The sequence below is a fragment of the Porcisia hertigi genome, chromosome 28, assembly GCF_017918235.1.
Source record: "Porcisia hertigi strain C119 chromosome 28, whole genome shotgun sequence".
Taxonomy (NCBI): domain Eukaryota; phylum Euglenozoa; class Kinetoplastea; order Trypanosomatida; family Trypanosomatidae; genus Porcisia; species Porcisia hertigi.
This window is the reverse complement of record NC_090587.1, coordinates 1,264,360-1,282,636: the sequence shown is the minus strand read 5'-3', so window position 1 is coordinate 1,282,636 and position 18,277 is coordinate 1,264,360. Positions and strand designations below refer to the sequence as shown.

The window sequence follows — 18,277 nt, the reverse complement described above, 5'->3', positions numbered from 1 at the left end:
GAAGGACTGTCCGCGCTCTGAGGGCACAAAGGATCACAGTAGGCGCTCTGCGGCAAATGTGAGTTTGTGCCGATGTTCGGACTCGAAAAAGGTGGGGAAGCGGAAAAAGGATCGACGAGATGGTCACATGTGCCTCTCTTTGGGAGTGAATAAAAGAGGGGGGGGTGACATGAAGGGGGCATGAGGAGGCAAGCGACCACAATTGTGCAACCACAAAGACGTTTCTCTGGCGCTGTACATCCTCGACACTTATTTGCAACAGGCCCCGCACTTTTTTTTTTTACCCCCTCACGATGTCCCTACCTCCGCCTGTCTGCAGTGAATGTGAGGAACTCGTCTATTTATCTTCCCAATGCCTCATCCCGTCTTGTTTTTCACATCTTGTCGACCCTCATCCCGCTCATCACCGTCTCCCCCAAAAAGAAATTCGACTTATCGGGAGACGGCCTCCAATCAGCACTTGAAGACAAATCAAAGCGACAACAGCACACCAGCGTTGCCCTGTGCAGTGTCGTTTTGAGCTCTCCGTTCCTTCCTTTGCCCCCCCCCCCCCGACGTATCACAAAATGTCCGTTGTCAGGGTGGCCATAACGGGTGCTGCAGGGCAGATCGGCTATGCCTTGGTACCCCTTATTGCGCGCGGAAACCTCCTCGGCCCTAACACGCACGTGGAGCTTCATCTGCTCGACATCGAGCCCGCTCTCAAGGCACTTTCTGGAGTTGAGGCAGAGCTCGAAGACTGCGCCTTCCCCCTCCTCGATAAGGTGGTCATTACAGCAGATCCGCGCGTTGCCTTTGACGGTGTCACCATTGCTATCATGTGCGGTGCCTTCCCACGCAAGGCAGGAATGGAGCGTAGGGACCTCCTCGAGATGAACGCGCGCATCTTCAAGGAGCAGGGTGAGGCTATCGCTGCCGTGGCGGCTTCCGACTGCCGCGTGTTGGTGGTCGGTAACCCGGCCAACACAAACGCGCTTATCCTGCTCAAGTCATCTCAGGGCAAGTTAAAACCTCGCAATGTAACCGCCATGACCCGCCTTGATCACAACCGCGCCTTGGCTCTGCTGGCTCGCAAGGCCGGTGTGTCGGTGTCGCAGGTGCGCAACGTGATCGTGTGGGGTAATCACAGTTCCACACAGGTCCCTGACGCTACCAGTGCTATGATCGGCACCACCTCAGCCTTTGACGTGATCAAAGACAGCGCCTTCACCCACGACGACTTCCTGAGTGCGGTGCGCGGTCGCGGCGCCGACATCATTCAATTGCGAGGCCTTTCATCAGCCATGTCCGCCGCTAAGGCCGCGGTCGATCATGTCCACGACTGGATGCTCGGCACACCGGATGGCGTGCACGTGTCAATGGGCGTGTACTCGAATGGCAACCCGTACAATGTGCCAGACGACCTAATATTTTCCTTTCCGTGCACGTGCCGCGCCGGCGAGTGGACTATTGTTGCAGACAAGCTGAAGGGAGACCTTGTGAAACAGGGTATCGCCGACACGACGGCAGAACTGCTGGAGGAGAGGGTACAGGCGGGGATATGAGGCGGGCATCGTCGTTCCCGTGTCAAAACGCTCTCTCCCCTTTGACTTTCCTGCGCAACATTAGCGCGCGAGGGTCTGCCTCCCTCCTCCCCCCCACCCCCGTTCGTGCTTTTCTGCAAAGTACAAGGATGGTAGGAAGACCGTGAGGCCCGTCGACTAAGAGCAGCAAAACATTCTTCTCATATCCTCGACCCATTGTGTCAACACACTCGCGTGTGCGGAGGAGAAAAACACGTGAACTCATGTGCGGTGTGCGCGTCGGCTGGTGTGCTGCGTTAAAAGATCATCGTTTTCCTTTTTGCATTTGAGATGTGCGCGCATGACTTCTCTCTCTCGTTTTCTCCAACTCCGTTGTATTCAGCCGTCCCCAACGCCTTCACCGAGCCCGGAGGTCCGGGAAGGGGGGAGGGGGCGAGGGAGGCCGAGCACATTCCTGTCTATCTCCGTCCACTGCCAGTCCATTTCTGGGGGGTTACCAGGGTCAAGTACCCCGTGGCTGTGAGGTGGTCCGAGCGATGTGTCGCCACTGGTGTCAGCGGACCGGTGCTGGATTGAGGTGTGTGGGCTCGATCTGCGAGAGTGCCGACGCTTGCACCGTCTATGCGATGAGAGGGGTACCGGCGCTGCTGGAACGCACCTCCCCTGGTCACCGCTGCCTACTGGTGGAGGGCAACCCACAAGACGCGGATAGGCGGGGCGCGAGACCAATGCTGTTTTGGAAGTGCTTGGGTCGGCACGGCTGCAACGCGTGTGCACCGCTGTCACCACAGCACGCGGTTGGGGCTGGGAGAGGCCGGGCAGAATGTGGCGTTGAACTGATGCTGTACAGCAGAACGGACACATTGCAAAAGTAGTGTCTCGCATTTGTTCTTGTTGATTGCATGCAAGCACAGGCTTAGGGGAGGGGGTGAGGAGAGGGGCGGCGTAACGAGGAAGATGATGTGGGGGGGGCGGCGGGAGGTGAGAGGAACGTCTTGGCGCGGCTGAGGCTGAGGTCACCCTTGTCAGCTTGTTTGTTCCTCGTGGTACAGACACAAACGATTAGGACGGCCCTACGCACGTGCCAACGGCACCGCGCCGCCTGCTTTCCCTCGTGTCTTACAGCCACCGCCCTCTTTCCCTTCCTCTCTGACCTTTCGCCACCCCCCCCCCCTCTCCTTCCCTCGTCCATACGGTGTGGAAATCTCATCATCAGCCTATGTACATAGTGAAGCAATCAAAAAAAAACGAAGGAAGCGTAGGAAGACGGATGACTCCGGCGAACCGCCCTCAACGCATCCTTCATGCTAGGGACTTCTTCTTGACAATGGCGATTGTAGAGGTGCCTGACGCGCCGCAGCCACAGCAATTATTTGAGTTTGACACGAGTCTGCATCGAGGATGTGCTACGCCTGGCGTGATTGGGAAAGCGGGAGGCACCTCTCGCTTGCTCATGGCTGCAGTACGTTGCACAAGGAGACGCGAGTACGGTACCTCTCTTGTTGATGCGAGAACCTTTAGGCTCTCGGTGCTGAACCACTACCCCTGATCGTATAAAGTGTGCTCTTATTTCTTTTGTGTGTGTGTGTGTGTGTGTGCGCTTCTGCTTCCACACCAGCACCGTCGTTCCTGACGCGCCGATGGGCTCACTCATTCCCAAACGGGACTGTACGATAATGCTGATGGCTCACTTCTTTGACATCTTATTTCTCCTGCTGCCCCAACATCGCCCGCGGCAATTTTTGGTGTACATATATATATATACATATATATCTTGCTCATGTCCCTTGGTTGTTCTGTGCTGCCCCCCCCCCTCCCCTCCCGCCCATCAACCACATCAGTACCGTGGCATACTGTGGGGATACACAGACACACGCATAGCTAGCTTCGACCGTACCACTTGATAGGCGGGGTCTCAAACTAGTCCCGCACGGAGTTGGGCGTTGGTGCCCAGCTTTTTCTCCTCTAACCACTGAGAGATGGAGATGGGGACGAGCCGGCCGCGTGTGAACCGCGCGGTGGCTGCCGTACAGTCCGCTACCGCTGCTACGATTTCTGCATCTCCACTCATCACCACCCGCAGCACCGCTGGTCAGCACAAGAGTGCTGTCACCCGATTTGCATCTTTTGATGCGCTGTGTCAAGCTAAGCAGAAGCCGGATCCGCATGCCCTGCTGCGAAAGATGTTGGATGCAAAGCTGCCGCGACCCTCTCTACGTAATGATGTCATGGCAATGGGAGATGCGGCTGTCGAGCGCGTGCTGCAGTTCCTCGGCCCCCTCAGTCGTAATGCGGCAGCGTTCACCCAGACATGCCGTGCCGTGCGCCGTGCGTTGCTTCATTTGATGAACCTGGAAGCGGCCGTGATTACTCCAACGATGGTCAACGCGCCCAGCCTATTGCGCGAAAATGTTCTCAAAGCTGTGTTCACCTTCACCGCAGCGCGAGGAAACCAGGTCCGGACACTGGTACTGAACGAGGATGGCATCAACGCCGTGAAGAGGGAGGACAGCAGCGGTACTCCCGTTGCAGGTCTCTCTTTGCCAGCGCCGTGGGTGCTGCAGCTTGTTTCTCATCTTCCTTACCTCAGTGTACTCGACATACGCCACGTTCAATTGACGGAGGCACACCACTCTCAGGCCCTCCACTACTTACTGAGCGACTTGCACCTGGCCGCTACCGGTACTCTGAGTACGCTCAAAATGGACGCTTACCTCATGCGCTACTGGGCGCCAGGGTGGTGGCGCCGCCTTGTCAACCTCTCATCACTAGTCGTGGGCAGCCGCTACTATTCCCTTGAGCCTACGCCTGACACCACCACTGGCGCCGCGGCTTCAACTTTGCTGGAGGTGCCCGCTGATTTCTTCACTCTCATGCGTGAGGGGGGGCGGCGCTGGCAGCTGAAGTTGTGGGTGCCCCTACAGGCGACCTCTCTCAAAAAAATCCTCATGCCCGCCGGTGGCACCATCTTCGCAGGGGTGGGAGAGTTGCTGATTAACATGAGGTGCAACGAGCGCACATGTGAGTGGGCGGATACCGCCGCCAATGGCACACTGCCAATATCGCCACCTATCACTGCGAGTGCCTCGGGTGCAGTCTCAGAGTTGCCTCAGGATACTCGCAACAGCGCAGTGCCGCGCAAGGCGGGCTCTTCAGCTGCTGGCAACACCGAGTCGGGTGAGGTACTCACTTTTCCTGCATTGACTACAATGACCGTAGTGGACGTGCAAGAGAGACCGGAGGTGGCCGCCGAGGTGTACCAGGCATTGATGGACGTGGCTCCTGGGCTGGAAAACTTCAACGTATGCGATACCGTGCCAGTCGGCAAAGTGATAGACGCACAGAAGAAGCGGCACGGCAGAGGTTAGTCAAGGAGGAAGGGAAAGGGGTGCTGAGGCATTGGTGCACCTTGGCTTCTCTTTCGGTGACTGCGCGTGTGTTTATCTGCAGGCCCCTCTCTATCCCCCTTCCCTCCCTCTCCCTCTGTCTGACGCGCATTACAAATGTAAATTAACCCCTGAGGAGTTGCACTGTTCTTCAGCTTCCCTTATCTTTCGCACACCTCTCACGCCCCTCTTCCTTCCTCCTGTGTATGTGTGGGGGGGAGGAGAGACTTGTCTTCTCCTCCCTCTTCTGACTCGCAACAGTGGTGCTGCAGATGCCACCGGGAACGAAAAATGTCAAGCCATGTTTTTTTTTTCCGAGAGACATCAACGTTGGTGGTCTTCGCACGGAGGTGTTTCCAGCGGCGTGAAGTAGGGAAGCTATTCAGAGACGTACTTGCATGTGACTGCAGCACGCCCACGCCGGCGTGCTCTGACGCACTCATCGACGGCTACTTTGTGAGTCGTGTGTGTGTGTGTGTGTGTGTCTTTGCCCCCTCCCCCTTCTCCCCAGCTCTTGGGCTTAGCCCACGGTGTGACGATTATAGCCACTGGTATGCTCTCATTAGGACGAGCTCGTGCGGACGGATCGATCTCCTCTTTCGTCTTTGCATGCTCTACTGCACGAAGTGTGGCGCAGCTGAGTAGGAAGCGGGCGTTATGGTGAATGAGGAGAGAGAGAAAGGGGGGCGGGGGAAGGGGGCGAGGCCGCCACCATTGTCCATCTCTCTCTCTATGCCCGTGTGACTTGCTTCCTTATACGGTTCTCCCTCTTGTGTGTTTGTTCCCCTTCCCCGTTTGCCATGCAGCACCCTCTCTAATTTTGTCTCGCACACAACACTTGGAGCACCTGCTACGCGTGTGCGCTCGCGTGCTTGTGTGTCTCAGTCTCTCCTTTTTTTTTTTTGCACCTCCTAGTAGCCTACTACGGTGTATCTCCCTAGGCCTATCTGCGTGTGTGCGCACGTTCACCCCCAAGGCACCTGCCTCCCCCTCCACCACCACCACCACCACCACCACACACAGAGACAGACAAACAGAAGGGCCACACGCGAGTCTTCGTAGACGCATGCATCTATCGCTGCGTTGTCTTTGTGTGTGTGTGTGTGTGTGTGTGGTCTTCTCTCGTGAGACTGATTTGTCTGAGCGTGTATAGTTATCGGTCCGTGTATAATGGACTTGACCTGCTCTCCCCCCTCGGCTACTCACAGTAGCGCGTGTGACTGCTGCGAGTGTGGAGTCGTGGTGGGCACAGAAAGTTCGCAGCGCGGAGGCCTCTTGCTGCCCTGTCAGCACGTCCTGCACATGGGTTGCGCTGAGTTCATACGGCGGCGTGGCAAGGTTTTGATGGGCCTGGATACAGCCGACTTCCCTCTTCACGAAGAGGAAGACAGCCATGTGAAGGTGTGCGATGCGGACAAGACCGCAGTAGCACTCCGTGGCCACCGCGGCAACAGCAGCTGGGTGCGTGGCGCAAACGGATTCCGCGTCTGCCCGGCGTGCTTCACCCCCATCGCGCGGATTATTCCACTGTACCTGCGCGGCACCAGTGACACTGTAGAGCCCAACGCGACGGATACGCAGCCGGTGCCGTCTCGGATTACTGCAGAAGCCTCAGCGACCGCTGAGGCCGAGTACAGGCGTGTGTATTCGGCCCAGAAGCAGGCTCTTCAGCGCTTGCGCAGTCTCTGCGACCAGCGGCGACGTGTGACTGAGCTGACTCATGCATGCGCCAACCTGCACGAGCAGCGCACAAAGTACCTCGCAGAGGTGGAGAAGGAGGAGCAGTGCTTTCCCGGTCTAACGCACAGCGTCGGCTTCGACGGTGCGGAGGCACCCATCGGATCCTCGAGCGCTATGGACACTAAAATTGCCGGCTCCCTTACCATTGATCATATGACTGTGACGGAGCTCGAGCTGTACATGGCGCAGGTCACGCCGCAGCTGTTGCGCACACAAGCCGAGCTGCGAAAAGAGCGCCACATGATCGAACGGCGCACAAAAAAGCTAAACACCTTGCGCTCGCACTATCATTCCACAAAGGAACTGTGCGCCTTTGATGCAGTCATCGCACAGCGGGAACTTCGCCCACACTCCAGCACCGCTCACTCAAAGCGACACTCCACACCGGTGTTCTCGGCGGCTGTGCAGGAAGCCTCCTCGCATCTCAGTGAAGAGGCACAGCGCCGTCAAGGGCCAGGGGCGCCCCGTTCCAGTGATGTCGCCAGTAGCCATGTAGCCACTGCTGCTCCACAACGTAAGCGTCACCGCGCCGACACCGCCATTGACGTGGATGACGAGGTCTTACCAGATGTGGTGGAAGTGCTTTCATGCGAGAAAAGCGATGCGGGCAACAGTGATTTGTCTACGCACATGACGGTGCTCGACGTAGACGACAACACAGCGTCTGACGTCGAGGTCGGGGATGGAGGCACTGAGGTAGGCTTGGTACCGATGGGCGACGATGGCAGCTACGCCGACGAGAGTGAGTGCGAAACCCCTCACCTTATTCCACGCTATGTTCACCTCACTGCCGCCTCGTCGTCGATTTCGGTCTTTGCCGCGTTGCCGAAAACGCCAACGTTGGCCGTCACGCAACATCATCTGCGCCTCCTCCCCCGCCGTGAGGATCGGCTGTGGCAACCCAGCCTGCAATTTTGATGGCGTCATAAGTGCACTTCTTTCTCCTGCCTTTCACCTGAGAAGCTATCGCTCTACTCATGTCGCCGCTGCTCGCCGGTGGTGTTGGCCCCCCCCCCCCCCTCTCACGAATTTGGCCGCGCGTAGGCATCTGTGTGTGTGTGTGTGTGTGTTTGTATGTGCACTTTGCTTTTACTTGCCCCCATGTTAGCTTACACGACGCGTGTGAAGGGTGTCTCACCCCACCCTCTCATTCTCGCGCATCTTCATTCTTCGGATATGCACTCGAGTGTCACCCCTGTCCGTATGTCAGGTATTGATGAGCGTCCTCATCACCTCTCAGACTGCCTCATCGGATGGGAACGCTGCCCGCTTCTGCACCACCGAGGTCATTTGTGATCCCCACAGCGCACGTCGTTTTCTCGATCCTTCTCCGCGCATCGTAGCTTTTCTCGTGTTCACTATCCTTTTGTCTTCACCACTCCCTCATCACAGAAAACACACACACACACACACACACAGACAGACACGCGCGCGCCTGTCTAGATATGCAGCTCTCCTCTCTTTCTCCATATTTGCATGCTGCTGCCCCTGATAGTGAATCCTCGCTGTATCAATGAGCTCGCCACTCCTTCCCCAGCTGCGACAGCCGACGAGTGCCAAGGTGGCAACACCAGTTTCGATCGCAGTAGCCGCTGCCCCAACCTCCGCGGCGGTGTGTAAGGAGGAAATCTCAAGCACCGCACCCCGTCATTGCTCAGCTGCGGCGTCCTCAATGTCTTCCTCCTCGTGCTCCACGCTCTCGCCAGTGTGCGTGCACACCCCCGCTCCCCCTTCGACGCACAGGCCCGCCAAGGCGGTGCCAGTCTCAGCGCAGAGGCTAGGCGGTCGTAAAACGGCGGCGGTATTCCAGTCGAAGCTTCAGCGCTTGCTATGGCTTGATCAGCACATGACCATCGTCCACAATGAGTCCCAAGCACGGTCGAGGACGCGCTGCATCGAAGCTGAGGAACGTGCCGCTCTTTGGTGGCAATACCGTAGAGAAGGTCAGCAGCCGCAACACACCGAGGACCACTCGTTCCGGCTCGAGGAATTGCAAGGGGCGCAGGTGACACCAACACGTGATGTAGCACCCGACTCCTGGGTACACCGAGTCGAGTGCGAGGAGGAAGCTGAGCGACGTGCCATCCGGGTGACCGCACAGGAGGGCCTCCAACTGCTCTACGCCGGCCAGCACGCCCAGGAGCTACAAAAGACTGTGCGTGAGCTAGTGCGGCAGCAGTGGGATGCCCAGGAGGTTCAGCAAGGTGCTGAGGACGTGCGTGCGCTGGAGCTGAAGCTAGCTGCGTCTTCCTACAGAGGACTGCGTGCTTTTCAGCCTGATGTGGACGATCTTTTTGACATTGCCAAGGGAAATCACACATCGGCGTCCGCGCCTCCTCCGCCGGCCCCTCCGCCCCCGCCTGCGCTGGCGATCGACTACGAGGCACCGTGCGAGGCCAAGATACGCGAAATGTACGATCGACGGACTCTTGTCTACGAAGAAGCCAAAGAGCGTCTCTTCTTGGACTGGTGGCAGGGGGCGGCACAGCTCCGCTTCGTTGAAGAATCGGGTGCACGGCAGCCGTTTGCGCTATGGGGCTACTATGTCTCCTCGCCGGCGTGCATGCGAGCGCTGGTGACAGTGCAGCGGTGGTGGCGTATGCTGCGCGTCGCGCCGTGGTCAGGTCACCGGCGAACTTCTTTGGCGGGCCGTCTCGGGAAGTTGCCCGGCTACTACTCAGCGGAGCGGTGCAGGCGCTATCTGCGCCGCCTGGGGGGCACAGCTTCACCCGAGAATGGTGAGCACACGAGCGCTGCCAATGATGTCAGCGCTGCATTAGGGGCGTTGGTGGCCGCTGCCACGAGTCCTTGCCGGTACAGAATTCAGTTGGACCTTTACATCTACACAGTTGTGCAGAGAGCCCATGCACTGCTGGCGAGTCAGCCTATCCAGGACGCGGCAGTTGCTGCAAAAATACGGGCGTCCTTGCGGCCACCATGTACGCAAAACCGGTATCCGTTGCCATATAACAGCTGGCGCCATCATCGCTGGGCGCTGTACGCAGAGGCCCACCAACTGTCTGTGTCGGCGCTGGAGTGTGCAGAAACGTCGCATCGGCGGTGCGTAGAGGCTGAAGAGGCCACATGCAGCCACTACGCTGCTGCGTTTGGCGTCATTTTGCACAGTGGTTGGCTGGCGGTGTCGGATTTGCAATCTCGTCAGGTAGCGCTGGCCAAAAATGAGCGCATGTCACGGCTACGCGTCGCTCATCAAGAGACTTACGAATACAGTGTCCTGCGCACGACGGCCGCGGCGGTATACACCTCCCCCTCTATCTGCCAGGCAGCTCTGTCTCCGCAACGTTGCAGACTGGTTCATAGCGGAGGCCAACACGAGGCGAGGGCGATGGCATCAGCGGCGCGCACCCCCGTCACGGCGCATTTAGAAGGGGACCAGAAGTCTCTTCACGCAAACGGCTCTGCCCCCAAGTCCCCTTTTACAGAGGAAGATGCATGGGCACAGGTGCAGCGGTGCGTCCTGGTCGCATACGACGCGTTGGCCGCGGCGCGAGAGGAGTCTGCTCAGCCAAAGTCGCTGCAACGCGACAGGGAAACAGACGAGGGCGATGCCGCAGCCTCGCTTGAGGTCGCCGTGTCTCTATACCGCTCCGCTTTCGATGAGGCCGCTGCCGCTGTGTACCAAAGCCAGTACACCGCTGTACGAGGGCGCTACGTCGCGCGCTATGCAGATGCACTGGAGCAGATGCGTGAGTTGTTCGAGGTGGGTCTCCGTGAGCGGGCGGTGATCATCGCTGCGGAGGCACGGGATCTATCGCAGATCTGCCATGGTGACCCATCGGCTCAGCACGTGAGGCGGTTTGAGCTCATGCAAAGGGAGGCAGAGGGGCGAGCCGACCTTGAGGGTGCACAGGGGAGAGTGGCAGCCGCCCTTTACGAGGCACTGTTCCATGGCTTCCTTGTTTCCCAGTGGGTAGTGGGGGCAAGAAAACGGAGCGAGCGGTCACACCGCGCTGCCACACGCGCACGGCAAGGTCCCGCGCTGGCGCTGCCTTCGCTATCTTCAGCTGAGCGCCTTATTTCGCGTGAGGCGGTGTGCCGAACTCGTCTCGTGTGCGACTGCGCTGCTGTATTGGCCGAGATAATTGTGCAGCGCTTTCGCCTCCGCCATGAGGTCCGTTATCAGAACTGGGTGGCGCTCTGTCGGAGAGACGGCGCCAAACTAGACAGCGCCTTCCACATGAATCCACCCGTGGCACAAATTGGCATGTTGGGGGCGGAAGAGAAAGACGGCCGCCTGGCCATCTGTCGAGAGCAGCAGGTCAGTGCGGGGCGGCTGCTCGTGGAGATGCACGCGCTTTATAGCTCGAAAGTCCTGTGGTCCGACTACTTATTTGGGCAACTGAAGTTAACAAGTGAGGCATTCCACATGGACGAGCAGCTGTGCGAGTACCTGCGGAAACGACTAGTAAATGTGCGACTCAAAACGGGCGAGCTCATCCAAATGGAGCAGACGGCGCGCAGTCGAGTCAAGTATGCCGAGGCCATCACGCGAGACCTCCGTTTTCACCTACGGCGTCTTCGGCTGGGGTAGCCGTCCTTTGCCCCCCCGCTTCCTTGCGCAGGGGGGGGGGGGTCCTCGTACGGTCGCTTAGCCGCTGGGCAACTATGCGGACACCCCCTCCCACGTCATGCCCTGCTCTAAATTTTTTCCACTTTCCCCTCCTCCTCGGGTATGCCAGACTCTCGTGCATACACGTTCACGAATGCGTCACCGGAGTGTTTGACCCCGTTCGTAGGTGTTGATACCATCGGGGTGTCGCGCGACATGCGCTACTACGCTCCTCAAGTGGCTTCATATGTATTTAACACCTTGACCGAGCCCCCCCCCCCCCCAGTGCCATTAGGACTCTGGCGCGAGTAGACTCACATCTCTCTCCAGCCCCCCCCCTCCCCCCCCCCTCTCCCATGCCCTTCATCTTCTCTTCAATGCCCCCGTTTCGCTCTTTCTGTTTTTTGTGGACACAAAGGGGGAGAGAGAGGCATTTGCGCGCCAAGCGCTGCTCAACAATGTGTGCGTGTGTGTGTGCGTTGATGCCGTGGATGTGGAAGGAGGAGATGGAAGTATTGTGCATGTATACACTGTGACATGATGTGACATATCACGCTGCCCCTGTCCAATGAACCAGCAAAAATGCGACGACGACGACGACGGACCAGAGGGCGTCAAAAAAGGTACGACTGCGGAATGCTGAGGGATGGGAAACGAAGGGAATATATGTTCACGAAGGCTGATGACGCCGAAGGAGGGTCAGGCATGCGTGTGCGCTTGTCGATGCAGGAAGTCAACATGATCTTCTCAGAGTGGCTCGTGGGTGCCACATTGTGCCGCTTTACCTCGGTGCTTCGCGGTTTCCTCGCTCCACCCAGCGCGTATACGCCGACACACATACACATGTATATGTGTATACGTGTATGTGCATACAATTATGAATATATACGACTCCCTCCCTCTCTCTGCCTCTCCAAACCGTAACCCGTCGTCTTCTCATTATACACTTGCGAAATGGCCTTCACTCGTTCCACGCTGTTCCCCAGGACTCCCCACCATTGCACCTCCACACGCCGTGTGGCGTGCACAGGCAACCTCACATCGAAAAACAAGCGGGGCAAACACGTCTGTCCTCCACACTTCAGGGAGCGGAGTACACCAGTAGCCTCCATTTCCCGCCGCAGGCGCTCACCCCTATCACCAAAGAAAAACGTCATTGGGGGGGGCACTACATTAGGTCCTATTCGTTCTTCCCATCAACAGGACTTTCACTCCCTTCAGCCCCCCCCTCCCCCTCCCTCCCCTCCCCCACCAAACCCCACCCTCTCATTTAGTGCACAGTGTCTGTATTTACTGGATACTGCTCCCCATCACAAACTGTGCATGAGGTGCTCGATACAGGCGCACACACACACACACAGACAGACACACACAGACAGACACCCACTCAAGCACACAATTCCACGCACTCAATCGACCCGCCTCAGTCACCTCTGTCTGTCTTCCTTCCTACCTACTTTTTTTTTCCTCACAACGAGCTTCGAATACAAGCACACAGCTCTCTTTCTCTTCCTCCTCCTCCTCCTCCTCCTTTGTCGCTATTCACGTCACACTCACTTGAAAGCGCATAGTGGTCCTCATCACACAACTCGTCACCCTAGCTCCCTGTTCTCATCCCTGGGCTCGTGATTATACCGTCGCCGCTGCCACTTCACCAAGTCAGTAACGTTTCGCGACTCTCTCCTGCCCCGAATCTCACGCACCGATGAGCTTTGCCGAGGAGTTTGACGGTGCCATCGGCATCGATCTCGGCACGACATACTCGTGCGCCGCTGTTCTCGTGCGCGAGCAGGTTGAGGTGATCCCGAACGACATGGGCAACCGCACCACACCGTCATGTGTGGCCTTCTACAACAGCGACGTGCTTGTCGGTGACGCTGCAAAGGCGCTCCTGAACCGTGGCGTCTCGGGCGTCGTGTTTGATACGAAGCGCATGATTGGTCACCGTTTCAGCGACCAAAGTATTCAAGAAGACCGTATCCGCTGGCCGTTCCCCATCTCAGAAGGTGAGAAGAACAGCATCCTGATCAATGTGACACACAATGGCGAGGAGCTGCATCTCACACCCGAGCAGTTCTCCGCCAAGGTTCTGGGCTATCTGAAAGAGTGTGCCGAGCGGCACTTGGGCAAGCAGGTGAAGAGGGCGGTGATCACAGTGCCAGCTTATTTTAACGACGCACAGCGCGAGCGAACCAAGGCCGCGGCGACGATTGCTGGCTTGGACGTGCTGCGTATCATCAACGAGCCGACGGCGGCGGCGCTGTGCTACGGCCTCGGCCTCAGCAGCGGCACCGGTGAACATCAAGGCAAGGACAGGCCTCACAACGTAGTCGTTTTTGACTTCGGGGGTGGCACTTTCGATGTGTCTGTCATCGTCATCGATAATGGGAACTTCGCGGTCCAGGCGACCGCCGGTGACACTCACTTGGGCGGCCAGGACATCGACTCGAACCTTCTCCAGTACCTACTGAATGATGTGCAGTCGCGATACAACCTTAACATTGCCGATCAACCACGTCTCCTCGCGAAGGCTCGCACGGCGTGCGAGAGGGTGAAGCGGGTGCTGTCGCAGTCGACAACCGAGGAACTGGCTCTGGACGGCGTGCTGCCTAACGGCGAGGAGTACACCCTGGTTGTGTCGCGTGCCAAGCTGGAGGAGCTTAATGAGTCCGTGTTTGAGCGGTGCATGGCGGTGGTGAAGCGCGCTCTCCAGGATGCAGCCATGGAAGTGCAAGACATCGACGAGGTCGTGCTGGTTGGCGGCAGCTCGCGCATCCCAAAGCTCAACCACATGCTCCGCGCCTTCTTCAAGAAAGAGCGACTGTGTAACACAGTGCACCCAGACGAGGCTGTGGCCATCGGTGCTGCGGTACAGGCGAGCATTCTGACCACCTCGCCTGACCAGCAATCAGACAAGACAGCCAATATCGTGCTCATGGACGTGGTGCCGCTGAGCATCGGGGTAGAGATCGACAACGGCAAGTTTGATATCGTTGTTCCCCGCAACACCACCATCCCGTACAAGGCGACGAAGGAATACAGCACAGTCGAAGATTACCAACAAGATGTTGATGTGTACGTGTACGAGGGCGAACATCGGTTGACAAAGCACAACCACAAGTTGGGTGAGTTCACACTCGAGGGCATAACTCGTGCCAAGAAGGGCAAGCCCACCATCACTGTCACCTTCTCCATCGACGCGAACGGCCTCCTCACGATCACCGGGACGGAGGAGTTGGCCAACAAAAGGCAGACACTCGTTGTGCAAAACGCCGAACGGCTCTCCGATGCGCAGGTCAAAGAGATGATTGAAATGGCGAAAAAACTCACCAAGGAGAATTCTGTAGACGACGCCAGAGAGGCAGCGCGACGGACAGTGGAGGGTGCACTTGAGGCCCTCTCTACCGCTATCGCCACGATGCCACAACCGCCCTCGTCACACTTGCAGAAGCGGCTCGATTCTTTCACAGCACACATGCGTGATTGGATACTGCGGCAACTTCCCTCCTACGTGACCGCAGCCGAGGTGGAGGAGAAGGCCCGAAAGATTACCAAACTCGCCCACAAGGCGATGAAGAAGGTGGAGAAGGAGGCGTGCGGCGGTGAGCCGGCCTCGAAGCGCCACCGAGAAGAGAGAGACACCGGTGACAAGTCTTCCAGCGACACCAACATGTAGAATAGAGTGGACTCGTGGATGGAGAGAGGGTGTGGGGGAACGTTGTGTAGTCATAGTCGGTCTTCAACTCCTTCTGACACCACCTTCCGCTTTCCCACACTAGTCTTTTGAGGGTAAAATTGACCCCCTTCCCCCCCCCCCCCCAAAAAAAAAAAAAAACTCGACGACGCAAGCCGCTGGCCTCGCGTGTGTCTGTGTGTGGAGAGTAGAGAAGGATGGGCGGTACCTTCTACTCTGCTCATTGTCCCTGCGCTACTCTACTACTGCGTATCATCACAAGCACCCGAAAGGGAGGGGGGTTACGTATATGCGCGTGTCGGTGGGCGTGTGTAGCTCTGCGTGACGAGTATCCACAACTTCGCTTCTCACTCGTTTTTGGGCGCCTGTGGTGGGGATTCCCCACATTTTTTTTTCTGCCTGGCTCATGCCCACCGCGGGCACATCAGCTGAAAACGCACAGCGAAGGTTGCGCCGGCATGCATCGCGCCTCCCCTTTTTGTTTTTTTCTCGCCTCTCAGGGTTGGGCGATACTGGGATGCAGCTGAAGGGGGAGAGGAAAGGTGGGTGAGAAGTCGCATGCGTGTTGGGTCCGCACTACTAATGTGTCCCATCCGGCCTTTGTCTTGACGTCGCCCTGGCACCAGTAGAGCACGTGCGGGGCGCCCTTTCCTTCGCCCTTGATGTTTCACTCGTCCCCACCAAATCGGGTTCCGCGTGTATTGATATGGGTGAACATGAAGCATTTTGATGTCCACACACACACACACACGCACCTGCGCGCCCGTCACCAATCGCTTTACCTTCTTTCCTCCTCTCCGCCGCCTCATCCCTTCTACACTGCATTTCTTTTAGCTTCACCCCTTTTGCTCTCAGCACCGTTGCACCTCCTTTCTCTCCTCCGTTGTGTCTGTGCGCGTGTGTGTCTAGGGGGTGGTGTTGCCTCACTGGTGTTAATCTGCTGCACCCCTGTACTCCCTGAGCCTGCACACCGCTCTCATTCGCTTTGTGTGGTATACTCCCCGGCCTTCTTCCTAGTTGTGGTGGCTGAGCGCACGCGGGTCCGAACAACAACGATGCCACTGCCTCCGCGGCACCGCTGCCCCTTAGCACGAGGGTTGCCAAGCCGTTCAGGGCAGCAGCAGCAGCAGCAACGGTATGCAAAAAAAGAACAGCCTCGGCATGCTGGCAAGAGGATCAGCGCTGCGGCAAGTCCGTCCTCCACTGCCTCCGGTTCGGCGTCCACATCACGCGAGGGGGCTCTGCGCGAGGCCCTCGCTAAAGCCATCGGGCACAGTGGCGGCGAGGGCGGCGCCGCGTCGAACTCAGAGAGGACGGTGGACACATACGGGAACGGCTCCCCTACCGACCGCCTTCAGTTCGGCTACAGCCCCTCCATCACAGCAGAGGCCGTCGCCTTTCACGCGCGCTTCACGAAAGATGCGTGGGTAGCTGCACGCAGACGCAACGGCCGTGTCGTGTTTGTGAAAAAGCAGAGGCTCGAACTGACCAACTGTGAGCCCGTCACCTCCATCCTGAAATTGCAGAGCCACTGGAAACAGACCAACGCCTTCCAGAGCGACGCCCGTGGCGGTGTCGGGGGCACATTAAAAGCGGAGGATTTAGACAAACTCGTGGACATGTTGGCCTCGAAGCAGCGCATCGCTGACGAAGAGGAGGAGGCGTAGGGGGGGGGCGGTGAGTGAGGGTTGGTGCCCGCACCCATTCCTGTATTCTCGTCTTTCCCTTTGTGTCGAGCGCCGAGTTTGTAGGTGAGACTTTTGGAGGTGGGGCGAGGAGGAGGAGGGCGAGCCGTGTGTGTATGGGGTGTGTGTGTGTGTGGGGGAGGGGGGGGGAGATACGCTGGAACCCCCTCTCCCCCCCTCCTCCCCTCCCCCCTTCTCTCCTCACACATTTTCCTCCTCTTGTGGGTATTTTTGTAAGTCCCCCTTTCTCGTATTTAATATGACACTGTAAGGCGTCTTTTACGAAGCGGCAATGACAGCAAACAGTAACGGACGATGCACGCCCTTTTTTTTCCCCCATGCCCTTTCATGTCTTTTTTCTCGACGTCAAAAGCACACGTACGCACGGGAGCTGCTCAGAGCGTGAGTCAGGCAGGACATCCTGGCAGCGGTGCTCTGCGTTGCCCTTTATTTCGTTCCCTCTGTTCTCTTTTCCTGTGATGATCGGCATACGACTCCAGAGAGAGAGAGGTAGAGAAGGTTGGGTCCCACCATAGGTTCGCTGTCGCCCTCGAACACTTCCTGCTCCACCGTCACCCTCTTCACCTGCTTTTTTTTGTCTTCCCTTGACTGACCCTTACTGTTGTGCAATGCGAGAGAGCGCTCTCTCTTTCCCCTGCACCCCAACGCACCCGACAGATACGTGGAAGCGTGCGTGCGCTTGTGCGACTTTTGACGGTGTTAATAAATATCGACTCGCTACGGTTGTAGTTTTACCCATTGCCGTCTTTCGCCATTTGGAGGCCTGGGGGTGAGGTGTTTCTTTGGGCCCTGACGCGCTCATCAATGGCACTTGGTGCATGTGGCGGTGTGTGTGTGTGTGTGCATGTATGTCTCCGTCCTTCCCCTCCCTCTGCCGAAGATTTCGGGTACTGAGTTTCTCATTCACCGCCCACGTGCCATCGGCCATCGCCTGCCGACCCCGCAGCATCCGCAAGGACATCCGCATCATCGCTATCGGCCCTCTCGAGTCCGATGATGTCCCACCCACACGACGCCACAGACACCAAGCCGCAGCTGCGCATCAATTTCCCACCAGTCAAGGATAAGGCAGAGCTGCTCAGGGAACAGCGCGCCGCTGTTGACCAAAACGAAATTCGGGATGACATGGAAAATGATATCCCACCAGTGATCCGTAGTGTCCTGGAGCTGTCGCACCTGACGATGAGCGGTCACAGTCAGTGGCTACGCGCCGCGCCCGGCTACCAGGGCGGCCTCTTCCATAAGGGCAAGCCGTTCTGCTTTGCTAGTGGGTACCGAGACACCAGTCGTTCACTCGACACCGAGGACAAGGGCAACCACATGAGGCTCAAGGACCCGCTTGTTTACGGCACTCTATCGTTGCCTGTGACGGCTGCCTACATTTGCGAACTGCATGGAAAGAACATCTTCGACCTCGAGATGCCTCTGACACAGTACCTGCCAGAGTTGCAGGGCAAGCTCGGTGATGACGTCACCGGCCGCAGTGTACTTTGCTTTACCCATGGCATCGACGATACACATCTGCTTAGGGACGCGGGTGCACAGTGGCAGCGACCACGCTTTTCTCCGTGCTTGTGTTCAGAAACGCGCACTCGGGTATATGAGCCCGTGAATCGGTTCCTTGCGGGTGGCGCGCCATCGTCAACCCCTATGACGGC

The 18,277-nt window shown here is 57.8% G+C and overlaps 6 protein-coding genes across 6 annotated transcripts in view; all 6 read left to right on the top strand.

The window, feature by feature from the left end:
* Positions 1-566: 566 nt before the first annotated feature.
* On the top strand, positions 567-1,544 carry JKF63_03722 (uncharacterized protein; the record flags this gene model as incomplete). The annotated part of the gene is made up of 1 exon (XM_067899721.1): positions 567-1,544. One exon carries the CDS (start codon positions 567-569, stop codon positions 1,542-1,544), a length of 978 nt encoding a protein of 325 aa, XP_067755960.1.
* Positions 1,545-3,502: 1,958 nt separating this feature from the next.
* Positions 3,503-4,891, top strand: JKF63_03721 (uncharacterized protein; the record flags this gene model as incomplete). The annotated part of the gene is made up of 1 exon (XM_067899720.1): positions 3,503-4,891. The coding sequence occupies one exon, from the start codon at positions 3,503-3,505 to the stop codon at positions 4,889-4,891; it is 1,389 nt and encodes a 462-aa protein (XP_067755959.1).
* Positions 4,892-6,079: 1,188 nt separating this feature from the next.
* JKF63_03720 (uncharacterized protein) lies at positions 6,080-7,567 on the top strand (the record flags this gene model as incomplete). Its single annotated transcript, XM_067899719.1, has 1 exon — positions 6,080-7,567. The coding sequence occupies one exon, from the start codon at positions 6,080-6,082 to the stop codon at positions 7,565-7,567; it is 1,488 nt and encodes a 495-aa protein (XP_067755958.1).
* Positions 7,568-8,162: 595 nt separating this feature from the next.
* JKF63_03719 (uncharacterized protein) lies at positions 8,163-11,201 on the top strand (the record flags this gene model as incomplete). The annotated part of the gene is made up of 1 exon (XM_067899718.1): positions 8,163-11,201. The coding sequence occupies one exon, from the start codon at positions 8,163-8,165 to the stop codon at positions 11,199-11,201; it is 3,039 nt and encodes a 1,012-aa protein (XP_067755957.1).
* A 4,428-nt stretch (positions 11,202-15,629) lies between these two features.
* On the top strand, positions 15,630-16,580 carry JKF63_03718 (uncharacterized protein; the record flags this gene model as incomplete). The annotated part of the gene is made up of 1 exon (XM_067899717.1): positions 15,630-16,580. One exon carries the CDS (start codon positions 15,630-15,632, stop codon positions 16,578-16,580), a length of 951 nt encoding a protein of 316 aa, XP_067755956.1.
* Positions 16,581-17,612: 1,032 nt separating this feature from the next.
* The window catches only part of JKF63_03717 (uncharacterized protein), a gene marked incomplete at both ends in the record, with an annotated part of 1,500 nt that continues 835 nt past the window's right edge, over positions 17,613-18,277 (top strand). Inside the window, one exon of the mRNA XM_067899716.1 lies at positions 17,613-18,277. This exon is cut by the window's right edge and continues 835 nt beyond it. Coding sequence (XP_067755955.1) covers positions 17,613-18,277 — 665 coding nt within the window.